Source organism: Nuphar pumila, chromosome 7 (genome assembly GCF_984573655.1).
Source record: "Nuphar pumila chromosome 7, dmNupPumi1.hap1.1, whole genome shotgun sequence".
Taxonomy (NCBI): Eukaryota; Viridiplantae; Streptophyta; class Magnoliopsida; order Nymphaeales; family Nymphaeaceae; genus Nuphar; species Nuphar pumila.
In genome coordinates, this window is record NC_143255.1 from 22,667,459 (window position 1) to 22,689,715 (window position 22,257).

The 22,257-nt window shown below is 38.6% G+C and overlaps 1 protein-coding gene across 1 annotated transcript; it reads right to left on the minus strand.

Moving 5' to 3' along the window:
* Nucleotides 1-7,947: 7,947 nt before the first annotated feature.
* LOC149831508 (ethylene-responsive transcription factor CRF4-like) lies at nt 7,948-10,714 on the minus strand. Its single transcript, XM_090013923.1, has 2 exons — nt 9,867-10,714; nt 7,948-9,721 (listed from the first exon to the last, which is right to left on the minus strand). The coding sequence occupies exon 2, from the start codon at nt 9,489-9,491 to the stop codon at nt 8,388-8,390; it is 1,104 nt and encodes a 367-aa protein (XP_089870049.1). The 5' UTR covers nt 9,492-9,721; nt 9,867-10,714; the 3' UTR covers nt 7,948-8,387.
* Nucleotides 10,715-22,257: the final 11,543 nt, after the last annotated feature.

Sequence of the window (22,257 nt, forward strand, 5' to 3'; positions counted from 1 at the left end):
AGTTCTGATAATCACTCACAAAACCCTTCCTGTATAGGTGATGTCTAACGCCATGAGGTTCTACAAATCGATTATTCTTACAAATCTTGCAGGGACACCTAATCCGACCTGTGGGATCTACCGTACTGACACTCGCCGTTGCAAATTCAATAAAACTATCGACACCATCCATATATTCATGCGATAACTCATTGTCCACTATCCTACGATACATCCATTCACGGTTTGCAGTCATTCTGTCGTATGATGTTACGAATAGTATCCTAACGAATTAAGAAAAAAACAATCAGAATGCTACGATGAAGAAAATATCAAATTTATCATGCAATATACTATGTCAAACAATAACAAGAAATTTTGATGCATGCATTGATAACTTAATATTTTCATGTGCAAACTATTAATGACACGATACAATCATTTGAAGCATGCTTTTATTATAAAATTTTACATGGAAGTCAAAATCAAATTGAAATTAACTACATGCAAGCATGGATACAATTACATCAAACATTGCAATACATCATAATCATTCATATCAAATAAATGGCAAACATGTACCTGCAGCAAACACACTTCAATATCTCACTAACTACTACCATGCTTAGCATGGACTCCGTACTCTAAAAATAAGAACACTTCCATATTTCTACATTAAAATCATGCTCAGCATGATCTCCGAACTCCAACAAAGCAGTCCTAGATATCAACAACTAAGTGAGTGTGTGAACAATAAAGTGCTGCATTCAATAAATTAAATAACATGTGATACGTTTGCATCACTTACTCACCACGGGTATTTACCCGATTTGCATTATTTTTGTCATTTACTTACCACAGGTGGCCGAGCACGAGTTGGTTTCGTTGAAAAATCTGCACAAAAACAAAACAAATTAAGTAACAAACTAACTAATAATGAAACAAGATGAAACACTAACTAAAAAAATTAAAACAAATTAAAACAACTCTAACTAATTGAAAGAAGAGAAAAGAAAAATAGTATATATGTTAAGCCAAATCTAACTAGAAGATGCTAATTTAACAAACCAGCTATAACATGTTGAACCAGTCGACTAACATAAAGTCATAGACAATTTCTAATCTGAACTACTTAGCAAAGGAATAGTAAATCAATCAATTAGTTTACTAGAAAAGATGTGAACTCCATTTAACCACCATTATCATAAAGAATTCAAATAGCCCTAATCTAACTAACTGATTGTGAGAACATTAAATACCAATCTATCTAAGAAAAATATAATTATAAAAGACTAATAGATTGAAATACTCTAACTAACCAGATTTCAAGAAAACAAATTGAAGTAAAACTAACTACCAGTAGACATTAACAAACTAACAAATTGAACAACATGGACAACTTGTATATATACATTACAAAAAAAAATTCAACTTAAAATCCATATGGACAACATATATGCAAACTACACTTAAAACCATATGGACATCTTATATACACATATTACAATTTTTTTTTCAAGCTAATCACATGGACAACATAGGGATCACATAATAACTTTTTTTTTTTTAAAAAAGAGATCACATGGGCAGCATAGGTATCCATAACAAAAATTCTTTTCAAAACAGATCACATAGGCAACGTAGGTATCTCATAACAAATTTTTTTTCTTCAAACAAACACATAAGCAACATAGTATTCCTACTAAAGATTTTTTTTTTCAAACTGATTTACATAGGCAGCATATTCAGTAGTACTTGAGAAAGATGAAGAATCTGCACTTGTTCTGTCCAACATTGGCAAAAAGTAGGACACATGAAACACTGCTTGCTATTTAGCAATACAGTGGCTAGCATGTGCAATGGAAAACATTTACCAACTATTGTAAATAGAAAGTATTCTTCATGTGATTTTGTGATTTAGATGTAAGGATACATTTTGAAGCGGGAAAATGGTAGGAAAACATTGCAGTTTTGTTTTAGCGGGAAAAAAAACTTATAGGATCCGGTTATGGTTTTTCAAATTTCCTGATTAAGATATGAAAATGTTTTTCCATCTCAAAGGTGGAGAAAGTTTTCCTGTCAACAACCTCACCTTAAGGGGTGTTTGCTTGTCACGGAATAGGGTGCCGCGTCACCCTTTCTGTGGATTTTGTCTGCCACAGAAACTGAATCGGACCACTCCCATTTTTCACGAAAAAGAAGGGTCCAGCATGTAAAATGACACAACCCTTTAGGCATTTTCACAATGCCATGTTTGTTTTTGACATATGGCTCCGCAAAAACGCACCGGCAGGGGGTCGACCCCCCCTGCCGGAAAGCACGGCAGGGGGTTAAACCCCCTGCGTTTCCGGCAGGGAAGGGGCGTACCCCCTGCGTTTAGAAGAAGAAGAAGAAGAAGATTACCTGCGCGTCGCCGGACGGTGGCGAGAGGTTGACGGGGAGCGGCAGCTGGCGAGCGCCGGCTGGCGATCGGTGGACGGGGAGCGGCGGCTGGACGGTGGCGAGAGTCGACGGGCGGCGGGAGGGAGCAATACAGCGAAACAGGGAAAAGAGAAAGAGGGATGGGATTAGGGATTTACGCGACATTTAGTGACGGCTTAGCGACGGAAACATTCCGTCACGAAGCCGTCGCTAAACCAAAATACCAAAAAAGCGACGGAATATATTATGTCGCTACGCCGTCGCTAATTAGCGATGGATTAGCGACGACAGAGTTCCCTCTCTAAATCCGTCGCTAAAATGGTGTTCTTGTAATAAAAAGTAGCGACAAAAACATGCAGTCGCTAATCCATCGCTAAGTAGCGACAGATTAGCGATAATAGTCGTTTCCTCGCTAATCCGTCGCGAATTAGCGACAGATTCTATCTCTAGCTAATTTGTCGCTAAGTAGCGACGGAAAAAATCTGTCGCTAATTTCCGTCGCTAATTAACAATTTTCTTGTAGTGGTGGTCACTGTAGAACTTAAGGAGAGAACTGAGAGAAAGATGGAGTAGAGGAGAAAGTGAAGTGGTTAATTAGGGAGGGATGGGACTCATATGAGATATTTATAGGGGGGGGGGGTGAGTGAGTGAGGTATTAGGGTGACAAGTGGAAAGAATAAGAGGGCAAGTGGAGAGGGTTAAGTCAACACATGGTGAGTTTAATTAAAACAAATGGAGGGGGTGCATTAACATTTGTTAAAAATTAGCCTACGTGTAGGGTTTTAAAAAGGGTGCTAGATTTGGGTTGGATCTTACTTAGATCCAATCTAAGTCCAATTGAGTTTCAGTCTTGGTTAGTTATTAGTTGGGATCAAGTTTCACAAACTAGATCTCAATCTAGTTAGTGAAACTAGGTTTATTATACTATTATATAACCATAGAATTTTCATATAAATCCCTAAAAAGAAAATTTACCCATGTGCTATTAATTCAAAAGTTAATGACATGTATGTCATTGCGTCGGTCAACAAAGGTGTGGATGGCTATGACTCTCGGGTCATAAAGGTCTCTATAACTTTTTAAAAATGACTATTTTGCCTCCAAAACTTTTTGAGCACGTCCCAAACTTGTTTCAACTTTATTTTTGACAAAATAAAATTGTTCTTCTCAAAATTTTGATATGAATGCAAATATAAACTCGAAATTTGTTGTATATGCCTCAAAATTTTTGAAATATCTCATTTAAATATTTACTAAAATTCATGAATATTACAGTCCACCCCCGAATCGAGCAGCGAGAGGTAACAAGATGTCGTAGTGATAGCGTATGACCAGAGAATCACATCCAAATTAGTGGATTCTGGAAGTGCACATTCTTTAAAAAGATCCCAGGTCTTTGTCCAAGATGTCCATGTAGCCGACAGACTACCTCTCTTAGATGATGAGCAGGTTTCAATGCTACCATGGAAATTGTATTTCTCTCCAAGGAACTTAATTAAGCATAAATAATATTCAGGTTCATCCGAACATATCATCCAAAGCTGTTTCATTATAGGGGCTAGGTTCTGGTTATTGACATATCTAATGCCAAGACCGCCTTGGTCGAGAAGTGAGCCGACCAATTCCCAGTCAACGAGCGAGGTTTTCTTAGAATTTTCTAAACCACATCATAAGAAATTTTGAAGGATGGATGTGATCTCTTTGACAACCAACATCGGCATATGATAAATGTGTAAAGATTCAAACTAGACAACTTTGAGAAAATACACACACAAGAATATGTTTTACATGGTTCGATCTATCGTGACCTACGTCCTTGGGAAAACTCTCTCTCTCTCTCTGAATTGACACAAAGAGGAGAGGTTTTCTTCTTTTATATAGAGATTACATGAGGGAGGTTCAGAGTTCAATTGAACCTCTTGTGATTACAATCATGAGCAGAAAAGACTCTACAATTTATAGGATTCTTGAAGTCCACACAAGATTGATTTTCCTGATAAAGAAGATTCTGAATGAGTGTCCCACCTAGGGGTGGTGTCTTCTGATCAAGAGTCTCTATATGAAGAGACCTCCTACTACTGAAAAGCCTTCTCTTTAGGATTTATCATATAGGATTTTGTATCCACGTTGGATCCTGGATCTAGGAAAGAATCTTCTGGATCAACTAGACTTAGGTCCACTTCCTTAACACGACCCCTCAAGTTGATCTCTTTGAGATTGAGCTTGTCCCTAAACTAACTGAACTTTGGTTCTATTAGAGGTTTGGGAAAGATATCAGTGATTTGATCTTGAGAAAGAATAAACTTTATAATAATACCACTCATGAAAACCTTTTTTCGAACAAAGTGATAGTAGATTTTAATATGTTTAGTTTGAGCATGGTATACAAGATTAGCAACTAAATATATAACACCCAAATTGTCGTATCATAAACTAGATGATTCTTCAAATGTCAAGTTTAGCTTTGCCAACAACTGCTTGAACCAACTAAGCAAAGAAACTGCTCCAACCATGACCTTGTACTCAACTTTTGTATTGGACCTGACAATTGGATGTTGTTTACTAGAGCTCCAAGACAATAAATTTGGTCACATAAAGGTCAGGTAACCATTGGTAGATTTACAATCATCTAGATATTCTACCCAATCAGCATCAGAGTATGCAGACAAACAAAGATATTTTGATTTTTGAATTTGTAGACCTAGATTTATGGTCCCTTTCGAATATCTTAATTAAAATTCATTTTACATGAGCCTAGTGGCCTTTAGTAGGTTCATGCGTAAACCGGCAGGCTTTATTTACCGAGTAAGCTATATTTGTCCTAATATTTTTGTACTGAGATGCATCTTCTAACAGGGTACCATCATGCTTAAAAAAAACACATTAGGAGCGACAGGGGTAACCACAGGTTTGCAATCTATCATGTTTTAATCAAAAGATCTATAATCTATTTTCTCTAGCCCTGAGAGCTCGTGAACCACCTCAATCCTAAAGAAATAATGAAGAGGGCCCTAGTTTTTGATTGAGAATTCACTTTCAAAAACGTGAATAACATGTCTAACATTCTCATATCCTGCAATAATAATATCAACATGTATGAGAACCAACATATGAAAACTAATCTTATGGCAGATAAACCAGGAAGAATAAACTTTTGACTCAATGAACCCCAGTTTTTCTAAGGGAACACACGAAGTCTCTCAAACCAAGTGCAAGGAGCCAGTTTTAATCTATAGATGGCACAATTCAACTTGCATTCAAAATTAAGATACCTCTTGTCTCGGGATGGCTATCACCCTTAATGAAAGATACCACTATCGGGATGGTGAGAGTGCCCAAGCGACACATCTCTGCAGATGCACGGAGAGATGGAGAAAGAAGTCGGTTGAAGGACTAAAGGTGAGTTTAGAGAGGGATTTGGATTGATTGGAAATATGAAGCAAGGACCATGGGTTCAGAACCTCAAGCAATTTTTCCAAAGCTAGTTTGTTATGATCAACGAACTTTAGAAAGGAGATGCCCCAAACCATAAAGACGCCCTCCCAAAGGGGAGCTGGAAAGGTCAGAGTAGAACGGAGGGAGAGGGTGGAGGAGGATGCAGAGTTGCCGGGGGGGGGTTCCCCTTGAATTATAAAAAAGTTGGTAATGTACAAAGCACTCAGATGCCTAAAAATCAAATGAGTACCAACGGGGGGCTCCGCTTGTCTGGTAGGAGTAGCTAGTGCACGTCACCTTGTGTTGGGACGTTGCAGGTTCAAAACCCAATGGTTTAGTTGGGTAACTGGTAGGGGTCTGCCTAACCCCAGCTTTGTCTTTCAAAAAAAAAACAAATGAGTATCTGTCCAGGATAGGGCAATTGTCTGTTATATTTGCTGAAACAGTGCCCTGTTTATTAGTATAACTTACTAGGTTCATGCATACCTCCAAAGTTCGGTGTTCAAAGTGCAGATCGTACATGTTGGCGAGCATTCAAGCTGGTAAGTTTCATTAATCTTGTTTATTAGTTGATCAGTAAATTTTAGATAGTTTAGTGGTACTTGTTGACTTGACAACATTTACTAAGCACTCATGTTTGCATATACATGCACCGAGATGGTACTTAAATATTGAGCTACAGTGATGGCATGTGTATGCGTGTGTATTCGTGCAGGGGTGTAACGTTATCAGCCTGCAACAGTAGAATAGGCATTTGACAATGTGAAGTGGTAAGTTTATTTATTTGATTATTGTTTTATTTTTTCATATGAAGACATCAACCACACTGAAATGAGCCATTTCCCTATTACACGTTGGCTATGGTTACAGCTCTCTATTGAAGGAACATGCCGATCAATAAACATAAAACAACCCTTGTATTCAATACTATCAGAATCAGCCTCAATCAACCGATTGGATTCGAATGGGCACCTCACTGATTCAAGGATTGTTTGCTGTTTTCATGCAAAAAATGGGCTAAATTATGGCCTCAATGGGCTGCGAACCTAAACATTGTCCACTTAGTCCAATGACCACTAGTCGGTCCATGCCATGAATCAAACGACATGACCCGGTCAATATGCACCTAAGGCCTACCAAACCTGTAAGCGGGGTCTTGTGCCAAGCTGAAGACCCAGGTTCGCATCCCTCTGCCACATGGGGCTTAAGAGATATCTGGTTAGGGGTCTCTGCCTAAACCCCAGCTGGTCTTTCAAAAAAAAAATTGTATTATATAAACTGGGCACTTAAGCAAAGTCTAGAGCAAATCAGCCTACCAGCTTAAGTCGGCCTCAGTCCACACTTTAAGGCCACCCTTGAATGAAAAAGTAGGAAAAGGTCAGAAGAGAATTGAGAAATTCTGGATCAGATTTAGCTTGTTAAAGGAAACGCAAAAACAAAGCAACCAGCCTTTTTCTTCAAAAACCTTATAACAGTGAACCACAACACAAAGAGAATAAAATAAGGCAAATCAGAAATCTCTTGTTGGATCAAATGAGAACAAAATCCCTGCGAAAAAGATTCTTCACCGTTGCCCAAAATTTTGACGGAATCGTAGAGTTCACGGCATCTACCCACTATGAAAAGCATTTGGAATAACATTAAAGAGAGTCCCAGCTGTTTCTGAAACGATGCCGGGTCTAGTACAGTATTGGGCAAAGCACATAATAATCAAATGATTTCTTGGAACAATCAACTCCCAAATTTATTGACAGAAGAAAATGACCAATTAATTTTTTATTTCCACTCTTTTGATCTCAAAATCTCAATGGAATCCAATCCATCACCATCACCACCACCACCACCAAGGATGACATGCCATGCCCATATTTTTTTCGGAAGAAACAAAAGAAAAACATCTCGAGCACAGCATCAAGGCGTCCATCAACACAACACAATGGTCCCAGATGAGTGGGGGACTAGAACAAGAATCATCCAACCACTCTGTCGAGCTTATCCCAAGTGGAAAATATAAGAAACCCCCCAAAAAAAAAACACTATTACACATCATGAGTTGCTCTGCAAATGATAATTGAGACAGAAAAAAACAGAGAGAGAGAGAGAAAGAGGAGATAAGGATCCATCACCATTATCATCATAGAAGCTAAAAACTCACATGAAATGGAACTCAAATCATCCGAGAGCATCGTTACAAAACTTGGACGGCTCACAAGCACAGTAAAACCCAAGCTTTCACCCTCACCAACTCTACTTCTCCCCCCAAAACTATTGTAAAAAACAGAACTATACTCATCCCAAGAGAGACCAAGACTTCCATGGTCTTCCAAGAGAATCTCAAAATCCTCACTCACCACATACCAAAGAACAACACAATAAGAAGAAAAAGACAGATCACACATATGCTCACTCTATCATTCTCTCTCTCTAATAGCTATCTACCCTCTCCGTCTCTTGCACTCTCACCTTAAATAGCTGCAAAATTATATATCTGAAATAACTAAGGAAACAAATAATATAAAACCCGCCATGGTGTCTCTCATCAGACTCCTGCATCAAAAATCCATCCAAGTAAAGGCTTCTGCATCGATATCTAGATTCAAGCATTCGATGGAGAAGTCAATGTCTTCCTCTCCATCACCACCAAGAGCACCAATATCATCGAGCCCTTGCAAATCCATGGGATCTAAACACAACCCAAAGCCATCACCAAAGAAAGGGTCGGGAAACCCAGTAAGATCGTCCAAGGACAAAGGAATCATGGGGTCCTTCTCAAACTCAACTAAGCTCAGCCCTGCGGCCGCAGACTCGCCCTGCTCGCCTCCGTTCTCGCACGGATTTTTCATCGCAGTGTCATCAATCTTTTTCTTTGTCTTGGTAAAGACATTCACTGAAGTAGCAGGTTCCATCATTGATTCGGAAGTTGCAGAGACGTCCAGAACAGAGGAAGGAGAAGAGAGGGCGAAATGGCGATTGTCGTCCTCGGAGACGCAAGACATTGACGCCACAGATGACGAAGATGCCACCGCCGCAGCCTTAGCAGCTGATGCGGCAGCTTTCCGGTTGTTTCTCCCGACCAAGATCGAGGAAAAATCCCCTTCCTCGATCTCCCTGGATGCCCTCTCGTAGGCTCTGGCCGCCTCCTCTGCAGTGCTGTAGGTGCCAAGCCACACCCTGACTGCCGTCACAGGGTCCCTGATCTCGGCCGCCCACTTGCCCCATCTCCTCTGCCTCACTCCTTTGTACTTCCCCGACTTGCCGTTCTCCGGCGGGAAGTAGCTCGATCTCTTCTCGGAGCCCTGGCTCTGGCTGTTGTTGTTGCTTTTGGAGGTCTTCTTCCTCGAGCTGCTATCCGCAGTGCTCTCCGTATCGACAAAAGCCGCGGAACGGGAAGAAGAGGGGATGGGGATGATAATCTCCTGAATCAGCTTCTTCTGAACGGGGTACCCCAGCTTCTCGTCGAAGATGAGGGGTCTCCTTCGACGCCCGCCAGAGTCGTCCTCGTCGCTCGAGGAGTCGGTAGCGTCCGGGTCGTTGCAGATGACACGGATCTTTCTCACGGGCTCGCACATCTCAGCAGGGCAATGATTCCTAAAACCCTTCACCCCTTTCCTCAGGAACTTGTCCTGGTTCATGGCCTGCCTCTGAGGCCCCGGCATATTTTCCCCCTCCCCGCAGAAGAACAAAAATCCACGGGAAAGCAAGAAACCAAAGAGGAAGTAGAGGGAGAAAGGAAGAAAGGGAAAGAAAAAGAAGAAAATCAAAGAGAATGAGGGAGAAAGATGGCAGGTGCTGGTATTACGTGAGAACGCCTCTAAAGAACAAGAATGGAACAGAACGAAGGGATAATATCTCCTTGCACCCACTGCTTGCAACTCGAATACCCAACCTAAAATTTTCATGAAGAAAAGGAAACAAAGTTTGATCAGATCTTCCATATTTTTGCATTCAAACGACAGAACTTACACAAAGGCAAGAATAGAAGAGAAGAGAGAAAAGAGGAAAGGATTTGCAAATTTAGAAGAACAACTCACCGATTTGAAGTTAAATGCATGCCTTGGTCTCGTTCTACGCGAAGCACTTCGCATAAGAGAAGAAGGAAGAAAGCGGTCGAAGAAGAGAAACGCCAGAGCTTCTGTGCTAAAATCGAAATCTCAGCGCCAACCGACATAAATCCCTCTATTTACTCCCTCTCCCTCTTGCCCCAAGCCGAAACCGAAACTCTTCTGTTCCAAAAAAGAAAAAGAAAAGAAAAACAAGAAAAACCTCCGGTTTGGCTCTTCCTTTCCTAAACCTGAAAGGGAAAGGTCGTCGAAGGACAGAGACAAAAAACAGAGGAACACAGATGGAAAGAAAGAAAGAGATCAATAAACTGGCACAAGAGAGAAAGTAAAGGGATAGGCAACTGGGTCTTAATAAGACCCTTTTTTCTGCTCTGAAGGTTTAGGTGTGTATGGTGTAGGAAGAGACAGAAAAGGGGAGGGCAAGGGGAGACCGCCGTCGCCTTGTGCAGAGAGGGGATGAGGAGTCTATGGCTCTGCTGAGTCTGCTGAGTCTGCGGTTTCGGATATGACAAAAGGGGGGTTCAGGATGATGGGTGAGGCAGCAGCAGCAGCAGCAGCAGCAGCAGCAGCAAAAGCAAAACCCAACCAGGGTCTTCACAGAGAATGAAAGACGCAGATATCGAAGAGTCTGAGAATAACGGGAAAGATATGGCCGATTGATTACCACCCCTTTTCGGCGACGACGAGCCTGCCTCTTCCCTCTCTCTCTCTCTCTCTCTGGCCTAAAACCCTCAACCTCCCTGCCTCTTCTTTTATTGTAACTTTCTTTGCTTTTATGATATCTCTGCTCTTTCACCTCTACCGATGCGGTCAAACGCATTAACCACGCCCGGTGTCATTTTAATAAATAGGGAAAGGAAAAAAGGATCTGTCCAAGGGAAGCAGAAAAGGCATGCGGTTGCACTTGCATAATAGGCGTTATGGAGGCCATGTCATGCCTCCCCATCCATCACATGCGATATGCCCCATGGGCTGTCAATCATACATACCTTCGGGGAAACGGCTCTCCTCGCTTCCCTACTCCGCAGCCGTTTCTCTCTCCACGCGCTTAGGGTACGGATTTGCGAAAACCCGGGAAATGGTGACAAGTATGAACGACATTTGGAAAATAACCTGACATTTTTGGCCGCGTTTAAAACGATACTTAAAACGTGTCATATCAAGAGAAAATGGGGATTGTTTTTTTTTTTTTTTTGTCTTTCATAGTATTTTCTTTTTACTTTTTAATTTATTTGTTTTAAGCAGCTGCCGTTATTTTCGCTGTTTTGAACTTTTTGTGACTGATTTATAAGCATGCATCCTAATCGGACCAGGCTAGGCTAAGTCGAGGAACTGTGGACCTAGCCGGACCAATTAGGATGAGGGGTGTAAACTGTTTCGATTCAGGTTGGATATCTAACTAAATTCAGCTCCCACCCAATTATATGAGAAATGTATAGTAACTAGGGTCAGTCGGATGCCGTTCATCCATGGGATGAGATGAACGTCGGTCAACGGCATCTTAAGATCCCTCCCATTTGGCTGTTCAATAGTTTCGGTCAGGTTGAAGAGGTGATTTGCATGCAACAAACGGTACAGTAGCATGAGATATTGAAATGGAATTCTTTCTGTTTGCATGCATTTTTATAACAAAACACAGGCAAAAGTAAACAAAACTAAAATTAATGAAAGAATTAAATAGAAAAAAAAAGAGTAAGAAAATGAGAAGTCAATTTTTCTTGATATATGGCCAATAAAAATGTAAAAAAAAACAATTTTTTTTTAAATTATGAAAATCTTTTCAAAATATCATGATATTTTGAATACAATGAACGGTTGACAATTTTGTTATATATGCCAGACAGTCTAGATGGTTGCCACCTGCCACTAAGATGAAGATCACACAATGTAGATTCAGATAGACAGATGCACTGCTTTAAAGATATTGCACCATAAATGGAAGAAAAAGAAGGCCCCATAAGGTCTTGTGGAGTATCCTGTTAAAGGCACCTCACCTTTAATTAAATATCCACTTCGTCAACATTTAAAACAATTGAATTATCGATCGAGCAAGAAAGCAACAAGTACAAAGGCCTATTTGCGAGTGATGGATAACTTGGCATTTAATGTCGATGGATAGAAACAGGAAGCCGAGTGAGGTAGCCAGCTAGGCTCTTCATATTTGTTATTATTAGGGTTCTAAACCTGGAAGAAGCATGCCGTTTCTGAATGTTTGGACCAGATACAAGCAGCACAGCCAGCTTTGGCCCTTGGGTTTCTTTTGCTGACGGTCAGATATGACACGAGGTCCGTGCCAAATCCCTGGTTTTGCTGATAGAGGATCTCAATTCCTTGATTCCGAGATTTCTCAAAGACACGGATCTTTGGCTTAGGACTAGAGATCCATGTATCAGTGGCAGTGGCGGAGCCAGAAGTTTTTCGTTGGGTGGGCAGACTTCGGGTCTCGGAGACAATGCTATGGTCTTGAAGGACGATCCATTTATTCGGACCAGTGGCGGAGCGAGAAATTTTTTGCCCACCCATCGTCAGAAGAAATTTTGGTTGTGCCTGATAAATCTGACATGCTCTTCTAGAAGCGGCCTCCCTAGCCGAAGAAGGCGATGGCCATCAAGTTGATGGTACCATCTGGTTTCATCATTCTGAGGGCCTTCATGGCATCGGCCTGCCCGTGGTCAGGCTACAACACACTTTCAATCCCTCTTTTCCTCTATTTAGTGAAGCAAGCATAGTGTTTTGCATGGCACCCATAACCAAGTTTAGGTTCCAGTCATCCATATAGCCATTCTTGTGATTAGGACCTCACCGATGCAAGTTGTTTTCATAAAATTGAACCCTGTGTATGTGATCTACATCATTCATTTAGTGAAAATCGGCATTTGAATAGACAGAATTCGACTTATGTGCAGGACTTTTTTGCTAGTTCAAAAATCAATAACCATTAATAAAAACATGTTTTTTTTGTTAAAGAACACTGTCAAAATAAATATGTTTTTTTTGTTAAAGAACACTACCAAAAGATTGATTTCTATTAAATCAACCGTGCTGAACCCATAGATAGGGCCAGATTGATCAAAACAACTTAGTACCAATGAGATCCCAGAGGGAGTTATGACCACAGAGGATGATACAGGGATGAGTGGAGCCGGGTTCCCCATAAATGTAGGTTACACGGTTTCACAAAGAACAAATGACAAGAGAAGAAGTTGGGGAAAAACACACAGATCTTCGTTGAATATTCACAAGAGAGAACTCCAACTCCCGAGAACTAATAACCCGTCTCTTTTACAGTTTTTACACAGTTCAATAAGGTAAAAAAAATTAAAGGAAAAGATTAGCACTACCATCGTCAGAAGAAAACACACATGGACGCATATTCTTTCTTTAACATCGTCACAAGAAAAAAAAAATTCCGGTTTCTAATTCTGGGGTGGGCGACCGCCCACCCCTGGCTCCGCCAGTGCATGTATTACATATCCTAAAATTTGAGATTTCAAGATTTCAAATCTCATGGGCGTCACTCCTTGCACAAGCTGAAGCCTGGCGACTCCCTGCCAGCCGGCAAGGGGTAAGCCCACGGAGTTTTAAGGACAGTAACAGTAAGTATGACAGGCAGAGTCAGTGCGGCTAGGTCTTTGTTCCTGGGATCGGTTTCTTTCGTGTAAATATCGAAAAAGACTTCAGATTACCTGGAACCAAATCCGATACTCAAAGCAATCACACACTCTTGCATACACAATCCCCGTATGTATTTTTGTGTGGGTATATGTTTACAAAATGGGAATCAGTACTGTAGGCTCTTCTAGTATATACAATTGTTCTGCAAGATGATGACCACGTTCCATTTTGTACTATGATGATTTAAAACAAAGTTTAAAAGCCCCACTTCAGGAAACCAATTAAAAGCTTTAAAAAGCTAATCTAGCTTCTGCAGACTTGAGGATGCTTCGCTTCGAAGCATGTTTGCTTTCTAAATCGATATGGGTCATGATCATGTTCTATGGGGTCACGTGATTGTTGGTAGCAACAACAATGCATCACGTGCATTTTCTTTTTCATTTTTGTTTTTCTTTACCTAGTCAAACCTAGTGGTTGTCTCAACTGGTTTCCAACGCATGCTCCATTTAATACAGCCTAAGTCTGTACTTGATGTCTGTAATTGATCTAACTATCTTAGCAAGTAGGGATGGCAGTGGGGCGGGGCGGGGGACAAGGTTTCCACCCCCGCCCCGCCTCAAAATTTTATCCTCCACTCCCGCCCCGCCTCCCCGGCGGGGATGAATTTTATCCTCCATCCCTGTTTCATACCCTTCATCCCCGGTCCAAACGGGGATGAGGCGGGGCGGGCGGGGATATTGCGGGGAAAAGTGGTCGGGGCAGGGATGAGGCGGGGATCGTGGCGGGGACGGGGCGGGGAAAAGTGCACGTCCACCTCCGCCCCGCCTCCGCGGTGGGGATGGATTTTATCCTCCACCCCCGCCTCCATCCCCGTTTCATACCCTTCATCCCCGGTCCAAACGGGGTGAGGCGGGGCGGGGCCCCTCTTTCCCCAGGTCCACTGCCATCCCTATTAGGGAGCCCTAATGCATCTAGATTCGATAGGCATCTCTCCCTCTCTCTCTCAAGATTTTGCTACTTTCAAAGCAACAAGACCGTTGAGATAGAAATCATATGTGCAAGTAGTATCGATTCAATTTTGATAGATTTTTTTACAGTTAATCTTTGAAGCACTTGAAAATTAAGCTTGATTACATATTAGAATCTTTTTTTTTTTTCTGTGATGATGAAAAACCCTCAGCGAGAATTGGGGTTACTTAATTAATGGCATCTCCCTTTTAGGTAAAACTCCGGGATAAGGACACGACCACCCAGCCTTATGTGCCATGCACCAGCAAGATTCGATTCTAGGCCTTCAGCTTTACAAAGGACCCTGCTGAATACATGAAACCACCACGGTGGTACATATTACAATCGCTTAATACACGACACATTTCCTACTAAATGAACCATATATATACGTCACATCTATAAGAGTTTGGCCTACAAAAAATTTTGAAAAATTATGGAAACACACACACACATATATATATATATATATATATATATAATCAATTATAAATACAATTGACTTAGAAAAGTGGCAGCCCCTTTCCTTTTTTTCTCACATCTAAGATCATGGACGTGATCTAATGTTTACTCTCTCTCTCTCGATATATATATATGTGTAGATATATGAGCCCCACATGCGACATGTTTTAGATTTTTTAAAAATTAGGACACCAATACATGGTTTTTTGTTTTTAATTAATAAAAATTAATTATTTAAATATTTTTAAGTGCCAATTGGTCACCTACGCTAATTAAGTGGACAAGCTTTACGTGATATGGCACTAGTGAACAATTCAAACACCTTTTGGCCTATTCAAACATAAAATAAGCTTAAGCACTTTAAGCATTATGGAGCACATCTCTCTCTCTCTCTCTCTCTCTCTCTCTCTCTCTCTCCACACGCATAAAGGATACATGCCTTCATGGACGTTGAAAAGTTTGAGAGAAGTTAATTTGAAAAATGAATTGCTGTATCGCTGCATTAATTGTCAACACTACCATGGACATTTTAAGAATATTGTAAATAATAAATTACGCATTTCTTAGTTTTACTTTATGTTTGAATGCTCATGTGGTGGTAAACTAATGCACTAAAATATCATAAAATAGTATCTATCCTCGTGGGTTCCGGACCCCCTACTTGAAACTCATAAAAGAGAGGTTACTTCGACTAAATCTGACACTGGATGCATTAAACATCGACAAAATATTATGAATCAACTTTTGAATTGTGTTTTCTCAACACGAGAATGTGTTTTTTTTTAGGTTGAAAATTCAGTACATTATAGGCCATTGATTTTTCACTCCCCCACAGAATCTGTCACATATATTGAAAAAACATGAATCAAAGTCCGATTTCAACTAAACCAAACATGCAAATTATATTTGATTTAGATGTGAAAAAAACTTAAACAAAATTAGAGTTTTCCATCAAGTACTGTTTGGAACCCACGAGGGTAGCAAAAAATGACCCCCAAAAGTCCATGTCATTTTTATATTCATTAACAGTATAAAAAGAAAATTCAAGTTTTACTTTAGAAAGTGATTTCCTATTTTTGTATAATTACAACCACAAAAATACACGACTAATCCATTTGTATGTGTAGTTTTATTTGTACAGATGTAAACGAGCAGGATTTAGGCATTCCTGAAACTTAAACCAGATAATACCAGATCCAGAGTTTGATTCAGGTACTGGTGAAGTAAACCTTTATGGACTTTGGATCCAGTTGGCTAAGATTCGGGGGCTGGACTGGGATTTGCATTCACCATTTTGATGTAAAAACCTAAAACCAAATCCAACGTTATTGACTAACCAAATCTAACTAAATGGATTCTGGTCACTTAATTATCAAAACCAAATCCATATCCTTGACACCCCTGCTTGTAAGGAGCTTGTTTTTTTAATAAGCATGAAGAAACCACTGGCATGGTTTGAACATCATGTTATATGCAGAAAGGTGTCATGTTGACAGTGGATCAGAATCAGCATTAAAACAACCAGTTTCCCTTTGCCATTTGGCTTAGCTAGCTAAGTGTCTGGAGCTTATTTGGACTTTTGGAGTGAGGGTAGATAAAAGAGAAGGGCATTTGGTATTCCTGTAACTCAATGGTTTGAGACTCTGCTTGGGAGCTACCTAGAGATGGGGATGTAACAAATGCCCCTATGCATCCAACCCCCCCATTGGTGCTTTTGTTTTTTGATATTTACAGGGAGAAACCACCTTCAGGATCATGGACCTAGCTGCTGTCTTTGCGGACGTATTTACGGTCGCTGTCCTGGCAGTGCCAAACTCTGTGAGCTTACCCCTTGCCCCAATGGTGTTTGAAAGCTAGGATTTGATAGACGAGGAATGGTGATAAAAGTGGAGATGGACCCTTTTCATCTGCATTCTTGCCATAATACAGTTGACAACTCTAATCTCATGGCCCATTTTCTTCCCCACTCTCATCATGCCTCTCCTCTCCTCTCCTCTCCAACATTGGCTTCCAAAACAGAGCCTAAAGCAGAAGGAAATGTCAGCCAATTTTAGATGTTTTGTGGGCACAAAATTGATGATGCATTGGTTTGCACCCACATAATTTGTTGCCATCCCCACATGCCTTAGGGCATGTTTGATGGCTTGTCCATTAAATTACGGAAGAGAAGAACAAAACGAACAGGACACTTGTTATCCATAATTTTTGTCCAATGTTTGTTTTAGACTGTACTGGATGTGTTTCAATTGTCCGTTGTTTGATGACAATGTGCAGATAACGTGAACAGTCATGGATAATGAGTCGTCTTACTTTATTTTGGATAGTATAACCCATCTGCCACTATTTTACATGTTTTAACAAGTTTATTATAGATTTTTGGCCTTGATAAGATCCAATTACGAAGGTATGTTTAAAATCACGGATTTTTTCCTCGAATATGAATCTCGAATTGGATTTGAATACCAAAACATAAAAAAACATCTTAATTAAAAAAAAGTGTGTTTCAAAGCCCTAATCATAGAAAAAAAACTCTAATGAAATCAAAGAAAACCCTAATCAAAATAACTATAAAAGACCTTAACTTAAAATCATATTTTTTTAGAAAGGGGTAATTTGAGAAAAAATAACAATTCATATTTTTTCTATACAAACCAAAAACCCTAAAATGCATATTCATATTCATTTTATATAAAAACCAAAAACCAAAATCCAAGAAAATAAATCATATTCATATGTTTATACCAAAAACTAAAATGCAAGAATTCATATTCATAAAACAAACCAAAAAAACCAAAATGCAATATATTTATATGCAAACCAAAACTCAAAAAACTAAAAATAAGAATTCATATTCATATTTTTTATAAATAAATCATAAAACTCTAAAATGCAAGAAAATAAATCATAAATAAATCAAAAAACCCTAAACTACAAGAAAAATAAACCATAAATTAAATATTTAAAACCCTCGGCAATAAAAATAAAAAAAAACCCTAATCAGTGAAAATCAAATGAAAAAAACATAATCAATGAAAATCAAAGAAAAATTATTAATTAAAGAAAATAAAAAAAGCCCTAAACAACAAATATGCGCCCAATATCAACCTTAGAATAAAAGAACAAGAGAAGGAAAAAGGAGAGACAAAGAGAGGAATGAAGCCTCGTTGTCGTCCTCACCTCTATCGGCCTCATTGCCGCCCTCACGACCCCTGCCCCCTCAGCCTGGCTACCACCTCACCTATGTCGGCTCCTCGGCCTGACTGGAACACCATCTTCCCCTCCACCCATATGAATGTTGCATAGGAGATATATATATATATATATATATATATATATATATATAGAGAGAGAGAGAGAGAGAGAGAGGAAAGGGCGCTCCTGTCGAGGTGGTCTCATTTTTTTTAACTTTGTTTCCCATCCCTGTTCATTTTGTAATAGGGGGGTGAAACGGTGTTTAAGCCATTTTCTAGATGTGGCGTACGGTGTTTCTCACGTCTGCCATGTCCTATGTTTGTTAAAAAACATGATCCAAGTGATTAACATGCAATCAAACAACCTCTTAGGGTTCGTTTGTCACACAAAAGGCATTTTTTCTAAAAGAATCATTTTCAGAGAAAAAGTATTAATATAAATGGATCGGATATAATGGAAACCATGTCCAAGCTATTGAATGATGTTCCGATTGAAGTTTAGAAGAAGAATTCTATTAAAAAAAGGAAGTTGGAAGGAGATCTACAAGATATACACGTCCAATAAGGTTACAAGAAAGAAAATGTTTCTAAGGGCATGTTTGGTTCACCCAAATGAGAATCACTATCATTTATATGAGAGTGATTCTCATATTGCCTCTATTTTCTTATGGCCAACCAAACATGAGAAAATGGGGCATGTAATTTTGAACACTCCAGCCCATGAGATTTCGAATCTAACGGGCCTAGCTGTGATTTCAAATCACATGATTCAAAATCATATCTCACAGGCTTTGTATAAAAACATGGCATTCCCTCCATCCCACGTGAAACAAATGGCCCCTATGATTTCCAAAAAGCAAAACCATATTGGCTTTTAGGCTTTGTTCGAGAGGTTGACAACCCTTAAAATGTGGCTTTTGCAAGTGAGCACTAGCTTATTCATAAGGGTTGGAATGCAATAGAGTGGCTACAACCTTACTGTCTTTCCAGTGCCTCAAACATTGATGAATTGTAAACGGACGGTAGATCAGGTGCAGTTGCACACTCAATGTAATTGTACTGATCTTCCCTCATTGCAAATGGCAGAGTCCTATTGGCATGTTTCCATTGCCTTCCAAAGAGGACCTTGGATGATGTGTCAACATTAGTCACACTAAATGTTAATGTTTTATTTATCTTAGTATGACTTTGAAATCTATGGTTAGGGTGGCTTTTTCACATTGTGTTCAATGTGATAGCATAAGATTAAGGCCTACTCTAACAGAACTAAAAACCTCATTGAAAATTCTCGTTGATCTACAAAAAAAAGTTGTTAAACTGGGTCATGCATTGAAATGGGTCAAGAATTCAAGACACACATAACTGAAGCATTATCCACAAAGTATAAACTCCACCAATTTTCTTTTTTAATGTTTATAGAAAAAACCCAATTCAAGTGGTGAAACTGCAGAGAGATTGATGCTTTGACATGTGTCATACTCTCGAGTGTTAAACTGTAATGTGCGCTTGGGTCTTAGTCAATGAACAATTTTGTCTTCCTGTTATGTGTTTGAGGCATTTTTGTCAATTTGTCTTGTGTGTATTTACATAATTATATGTGGGTAGCATGGGCATGTTAATTGATTTAATATATAGTAAATATCATGAGATATGTGAAAGGTTAGGTGCATAGGAATGTGAAAAGTCAGCATGTGAAGAGTCATGCATTAGTGAGTCATTATTGAGTGATAAAAATGAATTTTTGTATCTTGCATTGTGGCCTATAAAAGATATGTCAAAAGTCATTGAAATTATGATAGAAATGTGTAGAAAACCTCTCAATATATATATATATATATATATATATATATATATATATATATATATATATATATATATATATATATATATGTGTGTGTGTGTGTGTGTGTGTGTGTGCAAAATTTATACTTAAGTGTAAATAAGTGAATTTCTTCTTTTTTCTTGGTTTTTCTCTTTTGAGTTGGGTGTTTTCTTCTTGATTAAGGATTGTGTTTCTCCCTACATGGTATCAGAGCTATAGAGAAAGAGAATGTTAGGTGCACTTAACAATCAAAGAGGTTTACTCATGATCTATCATAGAGTCATTTGGTAGAGACAATATTGTAATAGAGAACCTTACAAACTCCAATTATCAATATTGGATGCTATGAATGAAAGCATACTTACAAGAGCATGATGTGTGAGAAATTGTCGGTGAAGTCAAAACTACTATAGAGAAAGACAATCAAGCAAATACTAAAGCAAAGAGAAAATGGATGATTTGATATAGAAAATTCTTATTTGCCTTGAGAGTTTCTATTTCAAAGAAACTTGTTAATCACATTCAAAATCTTGAAAGTCCTAAGGTATGGGAGACTCTTGAAAGTCTTCTTCCCAAGAAGAATGAAGTTGCCTTCAATTCTTAGAAAATGAATTGGCAAACTTTAAGCAATGTAACATGAGTATTTTTTTTTTAAGTGAAGAATATATGCCATGAAATTAATAGTCTTGATCCTAATAAGACTATTAGTGAGACTTGAATGCATAGGCAAATTCTTCGTGGCTTCAAGAGTGAATATTTTTCATTCATGTCTTTTCTACAATGATAGACTATTTTTTTTACTCTTGTTTAATTTAAAAATCATTTAGTAAATCAAGATGTTTTGACAAAAAAATGCTAGATGCATCTATAGATGACAAAAAGAAAGATGCATTGTTTTTTAAAAATAAGAAAATTGATTGTTCTTTACCTTGAAAGAAGAGTCATCTCAAAATAAGGAGAAGAAAAATAATAGAAATTTCAATCATGGTCCACCAAATGTAAAATGCTTTCAATGAAATAAAATTGGTTATATAAAACGTGATTGCAAAGTTTAATTGAAAGAAAGCAATGTAGGCACAAGTAAAAATAAAACAATCTTTGTATCAAAATTCATACGAACTGATAAGCATGCTTTTGTTTCAATTGATTATAAACATGATTGGATTATAGATTCTGAATGCTCCTATCATCTAACCGAAAACAAATCCAAGTTCTCGAAGCTTTATAGTCATAAAGGGAACGATGTCATCATCACGATGCATTCGATGGAGAATGGAGGTACAATTAAAGTCTAAACTGGTGAAAAGAAAGATATGCTTATCAAGAATGTTTAGCTTGTTACCTCAATGACCAAGAATTTAGTCTTGGCTTCTTGAATTTTGAAATCATGAAGGTATATTCCGTTTGTCTCCAATGATGTAAAAGTCTTGGAGAATATTAAACCTTTTATGCATATGTTATATTTCAAGGCAAGAAGGTAAAATCTCTTTATGTTCTTTCAGCAAGTGGCGTGAATAAGACAAGCAAAAATTATAATGTTAGTGTATGGCATGTTAAGCTAGGTCATGTGAGTTTTGATAAACTAAAGGTGATTGTTTCCATAAATTTATTAAGAGAGCTTTTAACATTGGTGAATTTTGATGTTAATGGTTTGTGTTAAGGATGTTAATATGAGAAATCTCATGTACTCTCATTCAAAGAGTCTTCTATTAGAATCAACAAACTATTAAAGTTTATACACTCCGATGTGTTAGGACCATGTCAAGTACTTAACTATTTAAGGTACAAGTACATGCTTGTTCTTATAGGCAATTTTTCAAGGTTCACATGGATGCATTGTCTAAAAAAATATTTTGAAGTGCATGCCAAATTCAAGTTTTTCAAGCATATGGTTGAAGGTGAATTTTAAAGTAAATAAAGCTTTTGAGAATGGATAATGGGGAAAAGTAGGTGTCTAATGAGTTTCTTGAATATTGTAAGCATAACCATATAAAAAGGTAATTTACTTGTGCCCACATACTACAACAAAATGGTGTGAATAAGCACAAGTTAAAAACCCTTTGTGAAGTGATTAGAAGTTTGATTTACGCCAAAATTTTGCCCAAAGAGCTATGCGCATAAGCCATGAATTGTGCATGCTATGTTTTAAATCATCTTTCATCAAGTAGCATATCTTTGAAATCTTCTTATGAATTGATGCATGAAATTAAGCCATTGGTTTCTCATTTTAAAGTATTTGGTTCTACATGTTATGTTCCTGTAA

Excerpts from the sequence above, each read along its gene's own strand:
- LOC149831508 (XM_090013923.1), bottom strand. The coding sequence starts at position 9,491 with ATGCCGGGGCCTCAGAGGCAGGCCATGAACCAGGACAAGTTCCTGAGG.